Source organism: Eucyclogobius newberryi, unplaced genomic scaffold (assembly GCF_026437365.1).
Source record: "Eucyclogobius newberryi isolate DKJ021-1_F unplaced genomic scaffold, fEucNew1.0.hap1 SCAF_4, whole genome shotgun sequence".
Lineage (NCBI taxonomy): Eukaryota > Metazoa > Chordata > Actinopteri > Gobiiformes > Gobiidae > Eucyclogobius > Eucyclogobius newberryi.
In genome coordinates this window covers 36029199-36043385 of record NW_027316056.1, presented here as the reverse complement: position 1 = coordinate 36043385, position 14187 = coordinate 36029199, and the positions used below count along the sequence as shown (strand labels likewise).

Sequence of the window (14187 nt, the reverse complement as noted above, 5' to 3'; positions counted from 1 at the left end):
GCTTTAGTCCTGCTTTAGTCCTGCTTTAGTCCTGCTTTAGACCTACTTTAGTCTGCTTTAGACCTGCTTTAGACCTGCTTTAGTCCTGCTTTAGTCCTGCTTTAGTCCTGCTTTAGACCTGCTTTAGTCCTGCTTTAGTCCTGCTTTAGACCTGCTTTAGTCCTGCTTTAGACCTGCTTTAGTCCTGCTTTAGTCCTGCTTTAGACCTGCTTTAGTCCTGCTTTAGTCCTGCTTTAGTCCTGCTTTAGACCTGCTTTAGTCCTGCTTTAGTCCTGCTTTAGTCCTGCTTTAGACCTGCTTTAGACCTGCTTTAGTCCTGCTTTAGTCCTGCTTTAGACCTGCTTTAGATCTGCTTTAGTCCTGCTTTAGTCCTGCTTTAGTCCTGCTTTAGACCTGCTTTAGTCCTGCTTTAGACCTGCTTTAGTCCTGCTTTAGTCCTGCTTTAGTCCTGCTTTAGTCCTGCTTTAGACCTGCTTTAGACCTGCTTTAGTCCTGCTTTAGACCTGCTTTAGTCCTGCTTTAGTCCTAGTCATAGGCGTGGTTAGAGGCGTGGTTAGAGGCGTGGAGATGGAGATAAACAGCAGATAATGTTGATTTGATTGATTTGACCTGTGTGTCGTTCTGTTTCCACGCAGAAAGGACAGAACCTGAGACCCTTCTGCTGTGAGGCGGGCGGGGACAACCACCGTGCCACCATTACGGCTTCACTGCCATAACCGCTGTACTGTGTTTGGTGTCAGCAGGGACAGTCAACCTGGAATAAATTGTAAAATAGGCTTTGTTCCGTGACAATGTCCGGACAGGGCAAATCTGCCTAATGTATTCTGCTCACAATCAGAGCAGCAAAATGGATACAACTGCACATAATTGGGGTGCGAGTATTGGTAATTGGCCTCCTCCCTCCATTCCACTGAAAACAAAAGCCGTCTCCGCACTGGACGCATTTCAAACAAACTTTCGGAGAAGCCAAGGTCGGGCCGTGTAAAACAGCCACAGGCCGAGCGCGGTAATGGCGGCTGTGACTTTGCTCGCAACGCCCGGGTTTGTTTGCACGACGCGTCCATCAAAGACAAAGCTGTGTGTTTTTAATAGCTGCTGCGCTAATTGGTGTAAAGCTTAACAACGAAAAACATAATTGAGTGTTTTAGTCCTGCTTTAGTCCTGTTTTAGTCCTGCTTTAGTCCTGCTTTAGTCCTGTTTTAGTCCTGCTTTACTCCTGCTTTAGAACTGCTTTAGAACTGCTTTAGTCCTGTTTTAGTCCTGTTTTAGTCCTGCTTTAGTCCTGCTTTACTCCTGCTTTACTCCTGCTTTAGAACTGCTTTAGAACTGCTTTAGTCCTGCTTTAAACCTGCTTTAGTCCTGCTTTAGTCCTGCTTTAGACCTGCTTTAGACCTGCTTTAGTCCTGCTTTAGTCCTGCTTTAGTCCTGCTTTACTCCTGCTTTACTCCTGCTTTACTCCTGCTTTAGAACTGCTTTAGAACTGCTTTAGACCTGCTTTAGACCTGCTTTAGTCCTGCTTTAGTCCTGTTTTAGTCCTGTTTTAGTCCTGCTTTAGTCCTGTTTTAGTCCTGCTTTAGTCCTGTTTTAGTCCTGCTTTAGTCCTGCTTTAGTCCTGTTTTAGTCCTGCTTTAGTCCTGCTTTAGTCCTGCTTTAGTCCTGCTTTAGACCTGCTTTAGTCCTGCTTTAGTCCTGCTTTAGTCCTGCTTTAGTCCTGCTTTAGTCCTGCTTTAGTCTTGTTTTAGTCTTGTTTTAGTCCTGCTTTAGTCCTGCTTTAGTCCTGTTTTAGTCCTGCTTTAGTCCTGCTTTAGTCCTGTTTTAGTCCTGCTTTACTCCTGCTTTACTCCTGCTTTAGTCCTGCTTTAGTCTTGTTTTAGTCCTGCTTTAGTCCTGCTTTAGTCCTGTTTTAGTCCTGCTTTAGTCCTGCTTTAGTCCTGTTTTAGTCCTGCTTTACTCCTGCTTTAGTCCTGCTTTAGAACTGCTTTAGAACTGCTTTAGTCCTGTTTTAGTCCTGCTTTAGTCCTGCTTTAGAACTGCTTTAGAACTGCTTTAGTCCTGTTTTAGTCCTGCTTTAGTCCTGCTTTAGTCCTGCTTTAGTCCTGCTTTAGTCCTTCTTTAGTCCAGCTTTAGTCCTGCTTTAGTCCTGCTTTAGACCTGCTTTAGTCCTTCTTTAGTCCTGCTTTAGTCCTTCTTTAGTCCTTCTTTAGTCCTTCTTTAGACCTGCTTTAGTCCTGCTTTAGTCCTGCTTTAGTCCTGCTTTAGTCCTGCTGTGGTAAAGTGTGTGCTGCTCTACAGGACTCAAGCTTCAGTGATCGATAGAACAATCACACATCAGTGTTTGAGTCGTGCTGTAGAACACGTCACTGACTTAAAACTTTGGACATTTCACTCCTCGTACAGAATTTATTAGAATCAGTGCAGGATCCACAGTGACAAAATAATGCTAAAAAAAAAAACAAAAAAAACAACTATAACTAAAAAATAAAATAAAATAAATTATTATCATCTAAACATGATTTAAAAAATGCTTTGAAAAAATAAAATAAATAAAATAAAATTGAATAAAATTAAATCAATTAAATAAGTGAGATAAGATATGTTTTACCTCGCCTGTGAAACTGGAGCACATTTGACATATTTTTCCATGACCATGATGTAATGTTGAATGAATATAATTATGGGTTATTGTGGGTCGGATACAAACACCACCGATCAAAACAAACAAGTCAGCAAAGTGCGTAACCGCGGCAACTGTTCCCATCTCGCTAACAGTTGGATTTAAGAGAAAAAGCCCGTGATCAGCGTTATCTGCTCGCGCTTTTATCGCCGTGTCAGCACCGGAGAAAGGTCTGCGAACCCATTATCGCTTGAGAAGGGAGAATCTTCTGTAAATGTATTCAAACCATCAGCACGGCCTGCGGCGGCATCAGACCGAGGCTAAAGCGCTCGAGCCAAGACGTCTAAAAGGCGGAAATTTAGACTAAGTGAGACAAACTACAGCAGTTAACGCAATAACAGCGAAAGGCTCTTAATAAAGCACTGATTGGCTGTGGCTAACGGTGAAGTGGTGTCGCTGAAGTGTCAGAGCCAGAGAAAATGTGATGTTTACGATGCTCTGCTTTTGTTATTTACATACGGAACAGTGACAATGGCCACAGACAGAGATCAAAGTCAATAAACTATGTAACTCACTTTGTACTTTCTGTTTATTAGACTAAACATAGACTAAATATGTTGCCATATCAACAAAAGCGGTTTATACTGTGGTTAGTTGGACTATTCGATTATGGACTTAAATTTAGCTGATGAGGCCAAATGGTCAAAAAGTCATTGGCATTTGAATCCAAAGATACACAAGAGAATATTACACAACTGCAATTTAACAACATTTTCTCACTACTTTATTGTAATTAAAGCTGGGGACACGCTACATGACTTTAGAGCTTTAGAATGATAGTCCAGACCACACACTCTGACTAACAACTGAAGACACCTTTATCCTACACAATACAATCAATCCACAAAACAACCTTAACCTTAATCTAACCCAATATAGTCTATACTAATTATACAGCAATTTATCAATGCTTTTTTCCGCTGTCGTGTTCCCTGACGCTTCATTGGTCAAACAGCATCATGTGACCGTTGTAACACTGATGATAACCTACTCTGGATGATCTGAAATGGACATTAAAAGTGAGAGAGAGAGAGGAGTGAGCAGAGAGAGGGAGGAGAGAGAGGGAGGAGTGAAAAGGAGGAGAGAGAAGGAGGAGTGAGGAGAGAGAGATAGGAGTGAGAGGGTGGAGCGAGAGGGAGGAGCAAGAGGGAGGAGTGAGGAGAGAGCGGGAGGAGCGAGAGGGATGAGTGAGAGGGAGGAGCAAGAGGGAGGAGTGAGGAGAGAGGGAGGAGCAAGGAGAGAGCGGGAGGAGCGAGAAGGATGAGTGAGAGGGAGGAGTGAGGAGAGAAAGGGAGGAGCAAGAGGGAGGAGTGAGGAGAGAGGGAGGAGCGAGGAGAGAGAGGGAGGAGAGAGAGGGAGGAGAGAGAGGGAGGAGCGAGAGGGAGGAGCGAGAGGGAGGAGTGAGAGTGAGGAGAGAGAGGGAGGAGAGAGAGGGAGGAGCGAGAGGGAGGAGCGAGAGGGAGGAGTGAGAGTGAGGAGCGAGAGGGAGGAGCGAGAGGGAGGAGCGAGAGGGAGGAGTGAGGAGCGAGAGGAAGGAGTGAGGAGAGAGAGGGAGGAGTGAGAGGGAGGAGTGAGAGTGAGGAGCGAGAGGGAGGAGCGAGAGGGAGGAGTGAGGAGCGAGAGGAAGGAGTGAGAGTGAGGAGCAAGATGGAGGAGAAACATGTGTTTATTATTAAGCATCGTTCTTTGTGTAAAGACGGATATAGAGGGTTTTAGCTCAGACTCTTTCCAGCGTCTCCTCAGCTGTTTGTCATTGGTCGCTGGCGCCACATGTGACGTGTCAGTAAACACACTGCACCAGAGCACGGCCAAAATATGATTCAAACATGTTTGAATAACTGTGACTGGAGTTTAGTCACATTTCTGTGTTTCACACTGTGAACGTGAGTCGTAACAGCTCCAAGACTGAAGCTACTGAGACTGACTTCAACTGAGAGTGACTGAGAGTGACTGAGAGTGACTGAGAGTGACTGAGAGTGACTGAGAGTGACTGAGAGTGACTGAGAGTGACTGAGAGTGACTGAGAGTGACAGAAGGTTACTGAGAGTGACAGAGAGTGACAGAGAGTGACAGAGAGTGACTGAGAGTGACTGAGAGTGACTGAGAGTGACTGAGAGTGACTGAGAGTGACTGAGAGTGACTGAGAGTGACAGAGAGTGACTGAGAGTGACTGAGAGTGACTGAGAGTGACTGAGAGTGACAGAGAGTGACAGAAGGTTACTGAGAGTGACAGAGAGTGACAGAGTGAATGAGAGTGACTGAGAGTGACTGAGAGTGAATGAGAGTGACTGAGAGTGACTGAGAGTGACTGAGAGTGACTGAGAGTGACTGAGAGTGACAGAGTGAATGAGAGTGACAGAGAGTGACTGAGAGTGACTGAGAGTGACTGAGAGTGACTGAGAGTGACTGAGAGTGACTGAGAGTGACTGAGAGTGACAGAGAGTGACAGAGAGTGAATGAGAGTGACTGAGAGTGACAGAGAGTGACAGAGAGTGAATGAGAGTGACAGAGAGTGACAGAGAGTGAATGAGAGTGACAGAGAGTGACTGAGAGTGACTGAGAGTGACTGAGAGTGACAGAGAGTGAATGAGAGTGACAGAGAGTGACTGAGAGTGACTGAGATGTTTTAAAGCAGTGAGATCTCTCCTCACAGCAGAGCGGGTGATCTCATCCTAAAGTATTCCACAGTAGAAACATGTTCTTGTTCTCAGGAAAGGTAAATATGCTAATGTCAAGTCTGCCAATCAGGCTAATAACTATTTAATAGAACGATATAACTATTATTATCATAAGCATAACGTGGAATAGTTCCATGTGTAAACTTTCTACCTGAAGTGCTCTCTGCAGGCACTCTCTCTGCAGTCACTCTCTCTGCAGTCACTCGGGAGTCATTTGATCCGTCCTAATGGCGAGTTTACATTTCTGGTGACAAACAGGCTCTTTGGGGACGTTATAAGAGAATAATCCTTTCTTTTGAGACTTGTTAATGGAAGAACGCGACGCGCAGACGCCAGAGCAGCTTCTGTCCTGCAATAACACGTTTTACAGCGGCAGAGAAACCGTCTGACGCTAAAGTTTTTTCCACACTTGGCCCAAGTCACAATCTCTGTCTTTTTACTTCCACAGACGCAACCGGATAATATTTTTAGGAGCACACTCTAAAAACAGATCTGATGTGTGACGGCTTTGCCCTGTGTGGACTTTCCCATGAGGCTTTGAGCGCCACATCTGCGTGATATTTGTCTTATTTTTTTCATATTTGTTGCATGTTCTTTCTTTTTTTTCTTAGCCCTGCTTTAGTCCTTCTTTAGACCTGCTTTAGACCTGTTTTAGTCCTGTTTTAGACATGCCTTAGTCCTGCTTTAGACCTGCTTTAGTCCTGCTTTAGTCCTGCTTTAGACCTGTTTTAGACCTGCTTTAGACCTGCTTTAGTCCTGCTTTAGTCGTGCTTTAGACCTGCTTTAGACCTGCTTTAGTCCTGCTTTAGTCCTGCTTTAGTCCTGCTTTAGAGCTGCTTTAGTCCTGCTTTAGTCCTGCTTTAGTCCTGCTTTAGTCCTGCTTTAGTCCTGCTTTAGAGCTGTTTTAGTCCTGCTTTAGTCCTGCTTTAGTCCTGCTTTAGTCCTGCTTTAGAGCTGCTTTAGTCCTGCTTTAGTCCTGCTTTAGTCCTGCTTTAGTCCTGCTTTAGAGCTGCTTTAGTCCTGCTTTAGAGCTGCTTTAGACCTGCTTTAGTCCTGCTTTAGTCCTGCTTTAGACCTGCTTTAGTCCTGCTTTAGTCCTGCTTTAGACCTGCTTTAGACCTGCTTTAGACCTGCTTTAGTCCTGCTTTAGTCCTGCTTTAGTCCTGCTTTAGACCTGCTTTAGACCTGCTTTAGTCCTGCTTTAGTCCTGCTTTAGTCCTGCTTTAGTCCTGCTTTAGACCTGCTTGATATTTGTCTCATTTTGTTCATATTTGGTTGCATTTTCTGTCTTTTTCCCTCTCTTTTCCTCTTCTTCTTCTCTCTCCATGTGTTTAAATGGTGGTCATGTTTTCTCACTTCGTCCTGATAAAAGCTGGTCTTGAACACTTCCACAGCCCAGTTCTTTAAACCTGCAGCACATATGTTATTTAGTTCAGTTTTCTTTCATTTGCTCTGCTCTCTGTCTCGTGTTTCTGCTCTAAATCAGCATAAAACTAATGGTGCATTTAAGAGTCGGTTACAGATTATGGGAGTACATTTTACTTTGGAGCATAATTTAGATTGAAGAAGAGACGGAGTGATTTTACTGGAGCTTAACGTTAAAATCACTCATGGGAAACGTTACAGATGCCGACTCAAACTGGATCTCTTTATACTCCGTCTGTCTGTCTGACAGCCCACAGACTGTGCACACAAAAGAACCATCTCAACTCAATGCTTAGAACTAATAATTCATATCAATACAGAGGGGTGTGTCTAAGAGTAGGCGAACAGTAGGCGGCCCGCGGGCCACCTCTGCTTTAGTCCTGCTTTAGACCTGTTTTAGTCCTGCTTTAGACCTGCTTTAGTCCCGCTTTAGACCTGCTTTAGTCCTGCTTTAGACCTGTTTTAGTCCTGCTTTAGACCTGCTTTAGTCCCGCTTTAGACCTGCTTTAGTCCTGCTTTATAAACTTGGTCTTAGTCCAGGTCTTGGTCCAGGTCTTGGTCCAGGTCTTGGTCCAGGTCTTGGTCCAGGTCTTGGTCCAGGTCTTGGTCCAGTCTGGTTTCTGGTAAACACCAGGTTTTAGTGCTTTTGTCCTGTTTTGTGGCTCTTTTAGAGATAAAACATAACATTGTGGTGTGTTTTGTAATCCGGCCTCTGAACCTTTAGCCTCTGAACCATCCGGCCCCTGAAACCATAACTGGAGGCCCCCATTAGAAGGCTCCTGGCCTGTGTCTAAAACATATAGTTCTGTTCAAGCAGCATGGATGGAAACAACAAAAACAGCATTAAAAAGGGAGAGAACAATATCCATGATATAATATTAATAATCCATAATCCATGAAAATATATTTTTATATAATATATTATATTTTTATATTTTTTTATATTTTTATTATATACATACGTTACATTTGACGAGGACAAAAGGGTTGAAAATCAAAAAGTATTTCGTAGAACCAGAAGTCGACTCAACAAACCAAGATCCTTCTCAGCGAAGCAACTCAACAAGGGATTTAAACTGATGATAATAGTAATAATAATGATAAATTAATATAGCCGCAAGCGGCAATGGTCGGCCCTCGCCACATCGGACAATTGGGGCGCGTTAGCGCCCCAATTGTCCCTTTTATTACACCTACTGCTGAATCTGTGACACTGTCACATCTTCTTCCCTTTGTTTTACCATCAAAAAGTTATTTTATTTTGAATTCTTGACAAAATGTGCGGTTTCGCCGCACAGAGACCGTGACTCTTTGAATAAAAATGTGGATAACCCCTGAAGATGAGTCTCACCAAATTTCAGGTTAATAGGGCTAACGCCCTGGGAGGAGTTGGTGAAAGTATAAAGTGTAAACATGTTCTGGCGATTTCCCCATTGGAATAACATGTGAGGTTTCTGTCATCGCTACGGCAACGCCGTAACAATTATGACATGGGTCTCATTGACTTTTTTGATCGGGATGCCAAAATTGAATTTTGTGTTAAATTTCGTAAAATTTCGCAAAACTTAACATTTAACCTAATCTGTAGGGGGCGCTGTTGCACCAAATGAATTAATTTCACTTCAAGTTTAGTCCTGCTTTAGTCCTGCTTTAGTCCTGCTTTAGGGCAAAGAGTTTAACAACTGATTCTAATTTGACGCAATTCGGACTTTATCTGCGCAAACAGCAGCAAATTTGGGAAATTTCAGAAATTCTAGTAACAGTTTGCGGCTTCGCCGCACAGAGACCGTGACAAGTATCAAAGTAATTTGAATAATGATATCCCACTCCTCAGCACCATTTTCACAAAATTTCAGCTTTTTAGGGCCAATGTAAAAGTACTTGGCCATTTTTGAACCAATATGGCCGAAATTTGGTTGGGCGGGCGGCGTTGCCGTAATAATATTTTTTTAAATTTCTCTTGTCACCATCTATCTCTGCACCAAATTTCATGATTCTACAATCAGATTTTTTTTTGTCATTTCCCATCTCTCAATGCATTTTTGGTACATTTGGGGGCGCTGACGTGCCAATTTTTTAATTTTAGAAAAAAGAGATAGCCAGAATGTAGAGAGGCACGATTTTTAGAGGTGTGCAAATTTTTGTGGCTTTTCATCAATGTTCACTGGGTGAAAAATAGGGGGGTTGTTCCTGAGAAGAAGAAGAAAGAAAGAAGAATAATATTCCGATACGAAAACAATGTTTCCCATTTTTCAAATATCATAAACTATACATTTTCGGAAAGCGCTCACGCTTTCTTACCTCATGGTGTGGGTCCCTGGTCACTTTGTGTTTTTGGCCCTCTAAACAGTAATAATGTTACATTTTTACATTACATGTTAATATGCACGGAACATGCAAGAGATGGGCTACTCGTGAGCTACTTAGCGCAAACAAGCACTTTATTAGTATTAGTAATTATTATAGACGGGACATGCATGAGTGGAGGAGTGCGTTAGTGAGTGTTTGGTGAGTGAGTGGGCGAGCGCTTCGCGCTTGATTTTGTGCGCACTACTACGTGCGCACATTTTCTAGAGCTTTTAAAAGTCTGAAAAGTTGTCATTTAAGTTGTCAGAATAAAGACTGGATTAGAGTTTGTGTCCACGGAGCTGTTTTTTTCTTCCTGTTTCTGAAGGGAAGCTGTTTTAACTCTTTCATTACCAAGCCGTAACATCATGGACTGATATTGGTGGTTCTGGACTGAAACCGATACCGATACTGTGCCGATATATAGTGGTGCACCCTTACTTTCTCATTTGCACTACGCATCACTAACTCAAAACCACCAGGAATAAACCACTAGATGAAAGGACAGTGTGACTCACTGGGCACTCTGTTGATGGCTCGCAGTGGGCGGAGCACCCGGACCGTCCTGATCGCCGATAGGCTGACGTTGTGTCCGTCGAGCGAGTACTCCAGCATCCTAGACAGACAAGAGCAAAGACATCTCCACGTCACAGGCATCCGGATTGGCCCCGGCCCCCGCGAGCGTGGCCCGAGCGCGTCCGGGGGGAGGGGAGTCCGTCTCCAGGAAACAGCGGGAGGGCTCGTGATCGCCCTCCCGCCCTCCGTTGGCTCGTGATCGCCCTCCGCTGGCTCGTGATCGCCCTCCGCTGGCTCGCGATCGCCCTCCCCCGGCTCGTCATCGCCCTCCCCCGGCTCGTGATCGCCCTCCCGCCCTTCGCTGGCTCGTGATCGCCCTCCGCTGGCTCGTGATTGCCCTCCGCCGGCTTGTGATCGCCCTCCCGCCCTCCGCTGGCTCGTGATCGCCCTCCGCTGGCTCGTGTTCACCCTCCGCCGACTCGTGATCGCCCTCTGCTGGCTTGTGATCGCCCGCCCTCCGCCGGCTTGTGATCGCCCTCCGCTGGCTTGTGAACGCCCTCCGCCGGCTCGTGATCGCCCTCCGCCGGCTCGTGATTGCCCTCCCGCCCTCCACCGGCTCGTGATTGCCCTCCGCCGGCTCGTGATCGCCCTCCCGCCCTCCGCCGGCTCGTGATCGCCCTCCCGCCCTGCGCCGGCTCGTGATCGCCCTCCCGCCCTCCGCCGGCTCGTGATCGCCCTCCCGCCCTGCGCCGGCTCGTGATCGCCCTCCCGCCCTCCACTGGCTCGTGATCGCCCTCGTGCCATCCGCCGGCTCGCGATCGCCCTCCCGCCCTCCACTGGCTAGTGATTGCCCTCCCGCCCTCCGCCGGCTCGTGATCGCCCTCCCGCCCTCTGCCGGCTCGTGATCGCCCTCCGCCGGCTCATGATCGCCCTCCCGCCCTCCGCCGGCTCGTGATCGCCCTCCGCCGGCTCGTGTCTAATGTCAAACGCGGCGGACATGTTGTACTGTTGGCCCGAGTGAAGTTGGGGGAATATTGAAGTGCGAGTGTCTAAAGTAGGTGTGTCAGTGCAGCGATTATTGTGAGAATCAACGTCGCGATTTGACGATTATTCACGATTATTGATGACCAAAACGAGAATAAAGTCCTGAATATTCTTTGCATTTTGTTTTCTGAACCGCTCCTCGGTGCGTGACCCGCTTTATCACATCTAACTTTCTGAATAATTGATTTGACACAAACGGCAAGATGAAAAAAAGCACTTTACATTTACTTTTTTGAGAAAACTCTGAGCAGAAAGGACTTTATTTTGCTTTTATTGAACTAAAACAGACCTAATTTATTTCAGAAATTGTCACTTTTCTTTAATTAACACAAAAAAAAAAAAAATCTTCTAAAAATGTCACGATTCTGTTTTTTGTGTCTTTACGTTTATATTGTGACCTAAATAATCACAATAATAGATTAAGCGAATAATCTTGACGTCCCTTTTCACTTAAAATACTACACGCTACTCATTTCATTCTGAATGTCGCGTTTCTGTGTCACATACTCACCCGACCAAGACAATAAAGAAGTCCAGTCGATTCCATGTGTCGCCAAGGTAACCGCTCTGACCTATGACCCCCAGCGCCACCATCTTCACCACCATTTCCCCAGCGAAAAAGATGAAGATGCCGTCGTCCAGGGCCTGCACACACGCACACGCACGCACACACACACACACACGCACACACACACACACATCACACACACACACATCACATACACACACACACACACACAGATGTACACACATCACATACACACAACACAGATCACACACACACAGATGTACACACATCACATACACACAACACACATCACACACATCACACACACATCACACACACACACACATCACATACACATTACACACACACACACACATCACACACAACACATCACACACGTCAAGAGTAAACTGATTAATGGCGAATAATGGCATAATGAACTTCAGTTTAAAGTATCTAAATACATTGAACAAATACTCAAATACCTAATAAATACAGTGCCTGTCCTGACGTGGAAAGCGCAGTACGTCTGGGTCGAGATCGGGCCGCGTAACTCAAATTTAAAATGGGCATGCGCAACAACCTACCCTCAGTTCACAACGCTATGCACATTAGTTTAGCCTCTCAAAACACGAAGCACTGTTTTCTTTTATCTACAAAAGTGTCAGGGAACAGTCTTAATCAAAAATATCAGGTCTATACTTTCTCTACAGGTTATTTTTTCACATATAGAAGTAAAATGTCGAGCAGCTCAAGGTTGAGATCAACATTGAGCAGCTTTGTGTTATTATTACATTATTATAACAGGCGGTGCAGACGTGCGATCGCACCATGGTTTAAAGGTGCCGCGTTATGTGGCAAAACCTCAAAATAACCCACTCACTCCGTCACATTCGCTCTTACGCTTGTGCTACGTCTGAATAAATCAAACAAACAACACAAGTATCGCTTTGTACAGTTTCCATTGAGAGAATTTCTGTAAATACACTAGTAGAAAAATCGTAATAATGTCAGTAAATCTACCTCCGCGCAGTCGTTTTGAACACAGCGGATGCGCCGTCTTTTCAATTACTGCTGAATAAAATGAATAATAATAAAGCCTTTTCTCTGTGCGGACGCGTGTTTATATTCCAGCGCAGACACGGCGGCCCTCGATAATGCCGGAACAATGAGTCACTCTGTACTTTTTATTAACCTTCCCGTAACGACCAAGCTCGTAATTTATAACGCGCCAAAGAAAAAACGCGCTCACAGAAGGAAAGGTAAAGAGCAGGAAAAGCCCCGTGTCACAATGTGAATCTGTACATACTAATGGTCCCATTCAGTCCATTGTGACCGCGGTGCGATTGTGGTGCGATTGTGTGTGTGTGTTTTACCTGGAGAAAGAAAGGGGTGTGGTCACAGGGCTGGAACATGCCGAGGGTCACGCAGTTGAGCAGGATGGCCAGGATGCTCACGCGCTCGAACCACGTGCAGGACAGTCAAGGCGTCAAAAGGAGAGACATTGTTCACGCTGAAAACGGCCGTGGATTAAGGCGGGGCAATTATTCCAAAGGAGATGGAGTCGCGCAAAATGGTGGATGGTGTGGGCGGGTTATTGAACGGAGGGTCCGCGGTGGTGGATGGTGTGGGCGGGTTATTGAACGGAGGGTCCGGGGTGGTGGATGGTGTGGGCGGGTTATTGAACGGAGGGTCCGGGGTGGTGGATGGTGTGGGCGGGTTATTGAACAGAGGGTCCGCGGTGGTGGATGGTGTGGGCGGGTTATTGAACGGAGGGTCCGCGGTGGTGGATGGTGTGGGCGGGTTATTGAACGGAGGGTCCGCGGTGGTGGATGGTGTGGGCGGGTTATTGAACGGAGGGTCCGCGGTGGTGGATGGTGTGGGCGGGTTATTGAACGGAGGGTCCGGGGTGGTGGATGGTGTGGGCGGGTTATTGAACGGAGGGTCCGGGGTGGTGGATGGTGTGGGCGGGTTATTGAACAGAGGGTCCGCGGTGGTGGATGGTGTGGGCGGGTTATTGAACGGAGGGTCCGCGGTGGTGGATGGTGTGGGCGGGTTATTGAACGGAGGGTCCGCGGTGGTGGATGGTGTGGGCGGGTTATTGAACGGAGGGTCCGCGGTGGTGGATGGTGTGGGCGGGTTATTGAACGGAGGGTCCGCGGTGGTGGATGGTGTGGGCGGGTTATTGAACGGAGGGTCCGCGGTGGTGGATGGTGTGGGCGGGTTATTGAACGGAGGGTCCGCGGTGGTGGATGGTGTGGGCGGGTTATTGAACGGAGGGTCCGCGGTGGTGGATGGTGTGGGCGGGTTATTGAACGGAGCGTCCGCGGTGGTGGATGGTGTGGGTGGGTTATTGAACGGAGGGTCCGCGGTGGTGGATGGTGTGGGTGGGTTATTGAACGGAGGGTTTATAGCAGAGGTCAGGCACTGGAGGAAGACATGTGGTTATTATTCGTGTTAAATGTCTCTATAGTTTATGTTGGTGAAGTTGAAAAGACATTTTTACTCTGTTTTTTTGAAAGACCAAATAAAAATAAAGTCAAAGTGTTTAGTATATGTTTATTTAGTTCACTTTTCTTTTCTTTTTCTACATTTTGCTATTATATTTGTTCTTTCATGTTGCACCAAGAAATGCCATTGTCTTTATTCACTGACAATGGCATCTATTATTTATAATCTATTATTTATCATCTATTATTTGTTATATATAATTTATTATCTATTATTTATTACCGTATTTTCCGGACTATAAGTTGCACCAGACAAAAAATGCATAATAGAGAAGAAAAAAACATATATAAGTCGCACTGGAGTATGAAAGTGTGAAAATAACAAATAATATCATGTAAGTCACTCCGGAGTATTAGTATATAAGTATAAATATAAGTATGAGTCGCACCCCGGCCAAAACTTTGAAAAAAAAATACGGTATCCATCATTCATTATCTATTATTCATTATCTATTATTCATCATCTATTATTTATTATTCATTATT

The 14187-nt window shown here is 45.6% G+C and overlaps 1 protein-coding gene across 1 annotated transcript in view; it reads right to left on the bottom strand.

Moving 5' to 3' along the window:
* Positions 1-14187, bottom strand: part of cacna1hb (calcium channel, voltage-dependent, T type, alpha 1H subunit b) — a 117134-nt gene that overhangs the window by 84203 nt on the left and 18744 nt on the right. The window contains exons 3-5 of the mRNA XM_072462439.1: positions 12568-12651; positions 11195-11328; positions 9642-9739 (exon numbers count right to left, since the gene is read on the bottom strand). Coding sequence (XP_072318540.1) covers positions 9642-9739; positions 11195-11328; positions 12568-12651 — 316 coding nt within the window. The remainder of the gene's footprint in view (positions 1-9641; positions 9740-11194; positions 11329-12567; positions 12652-14187) is intronic.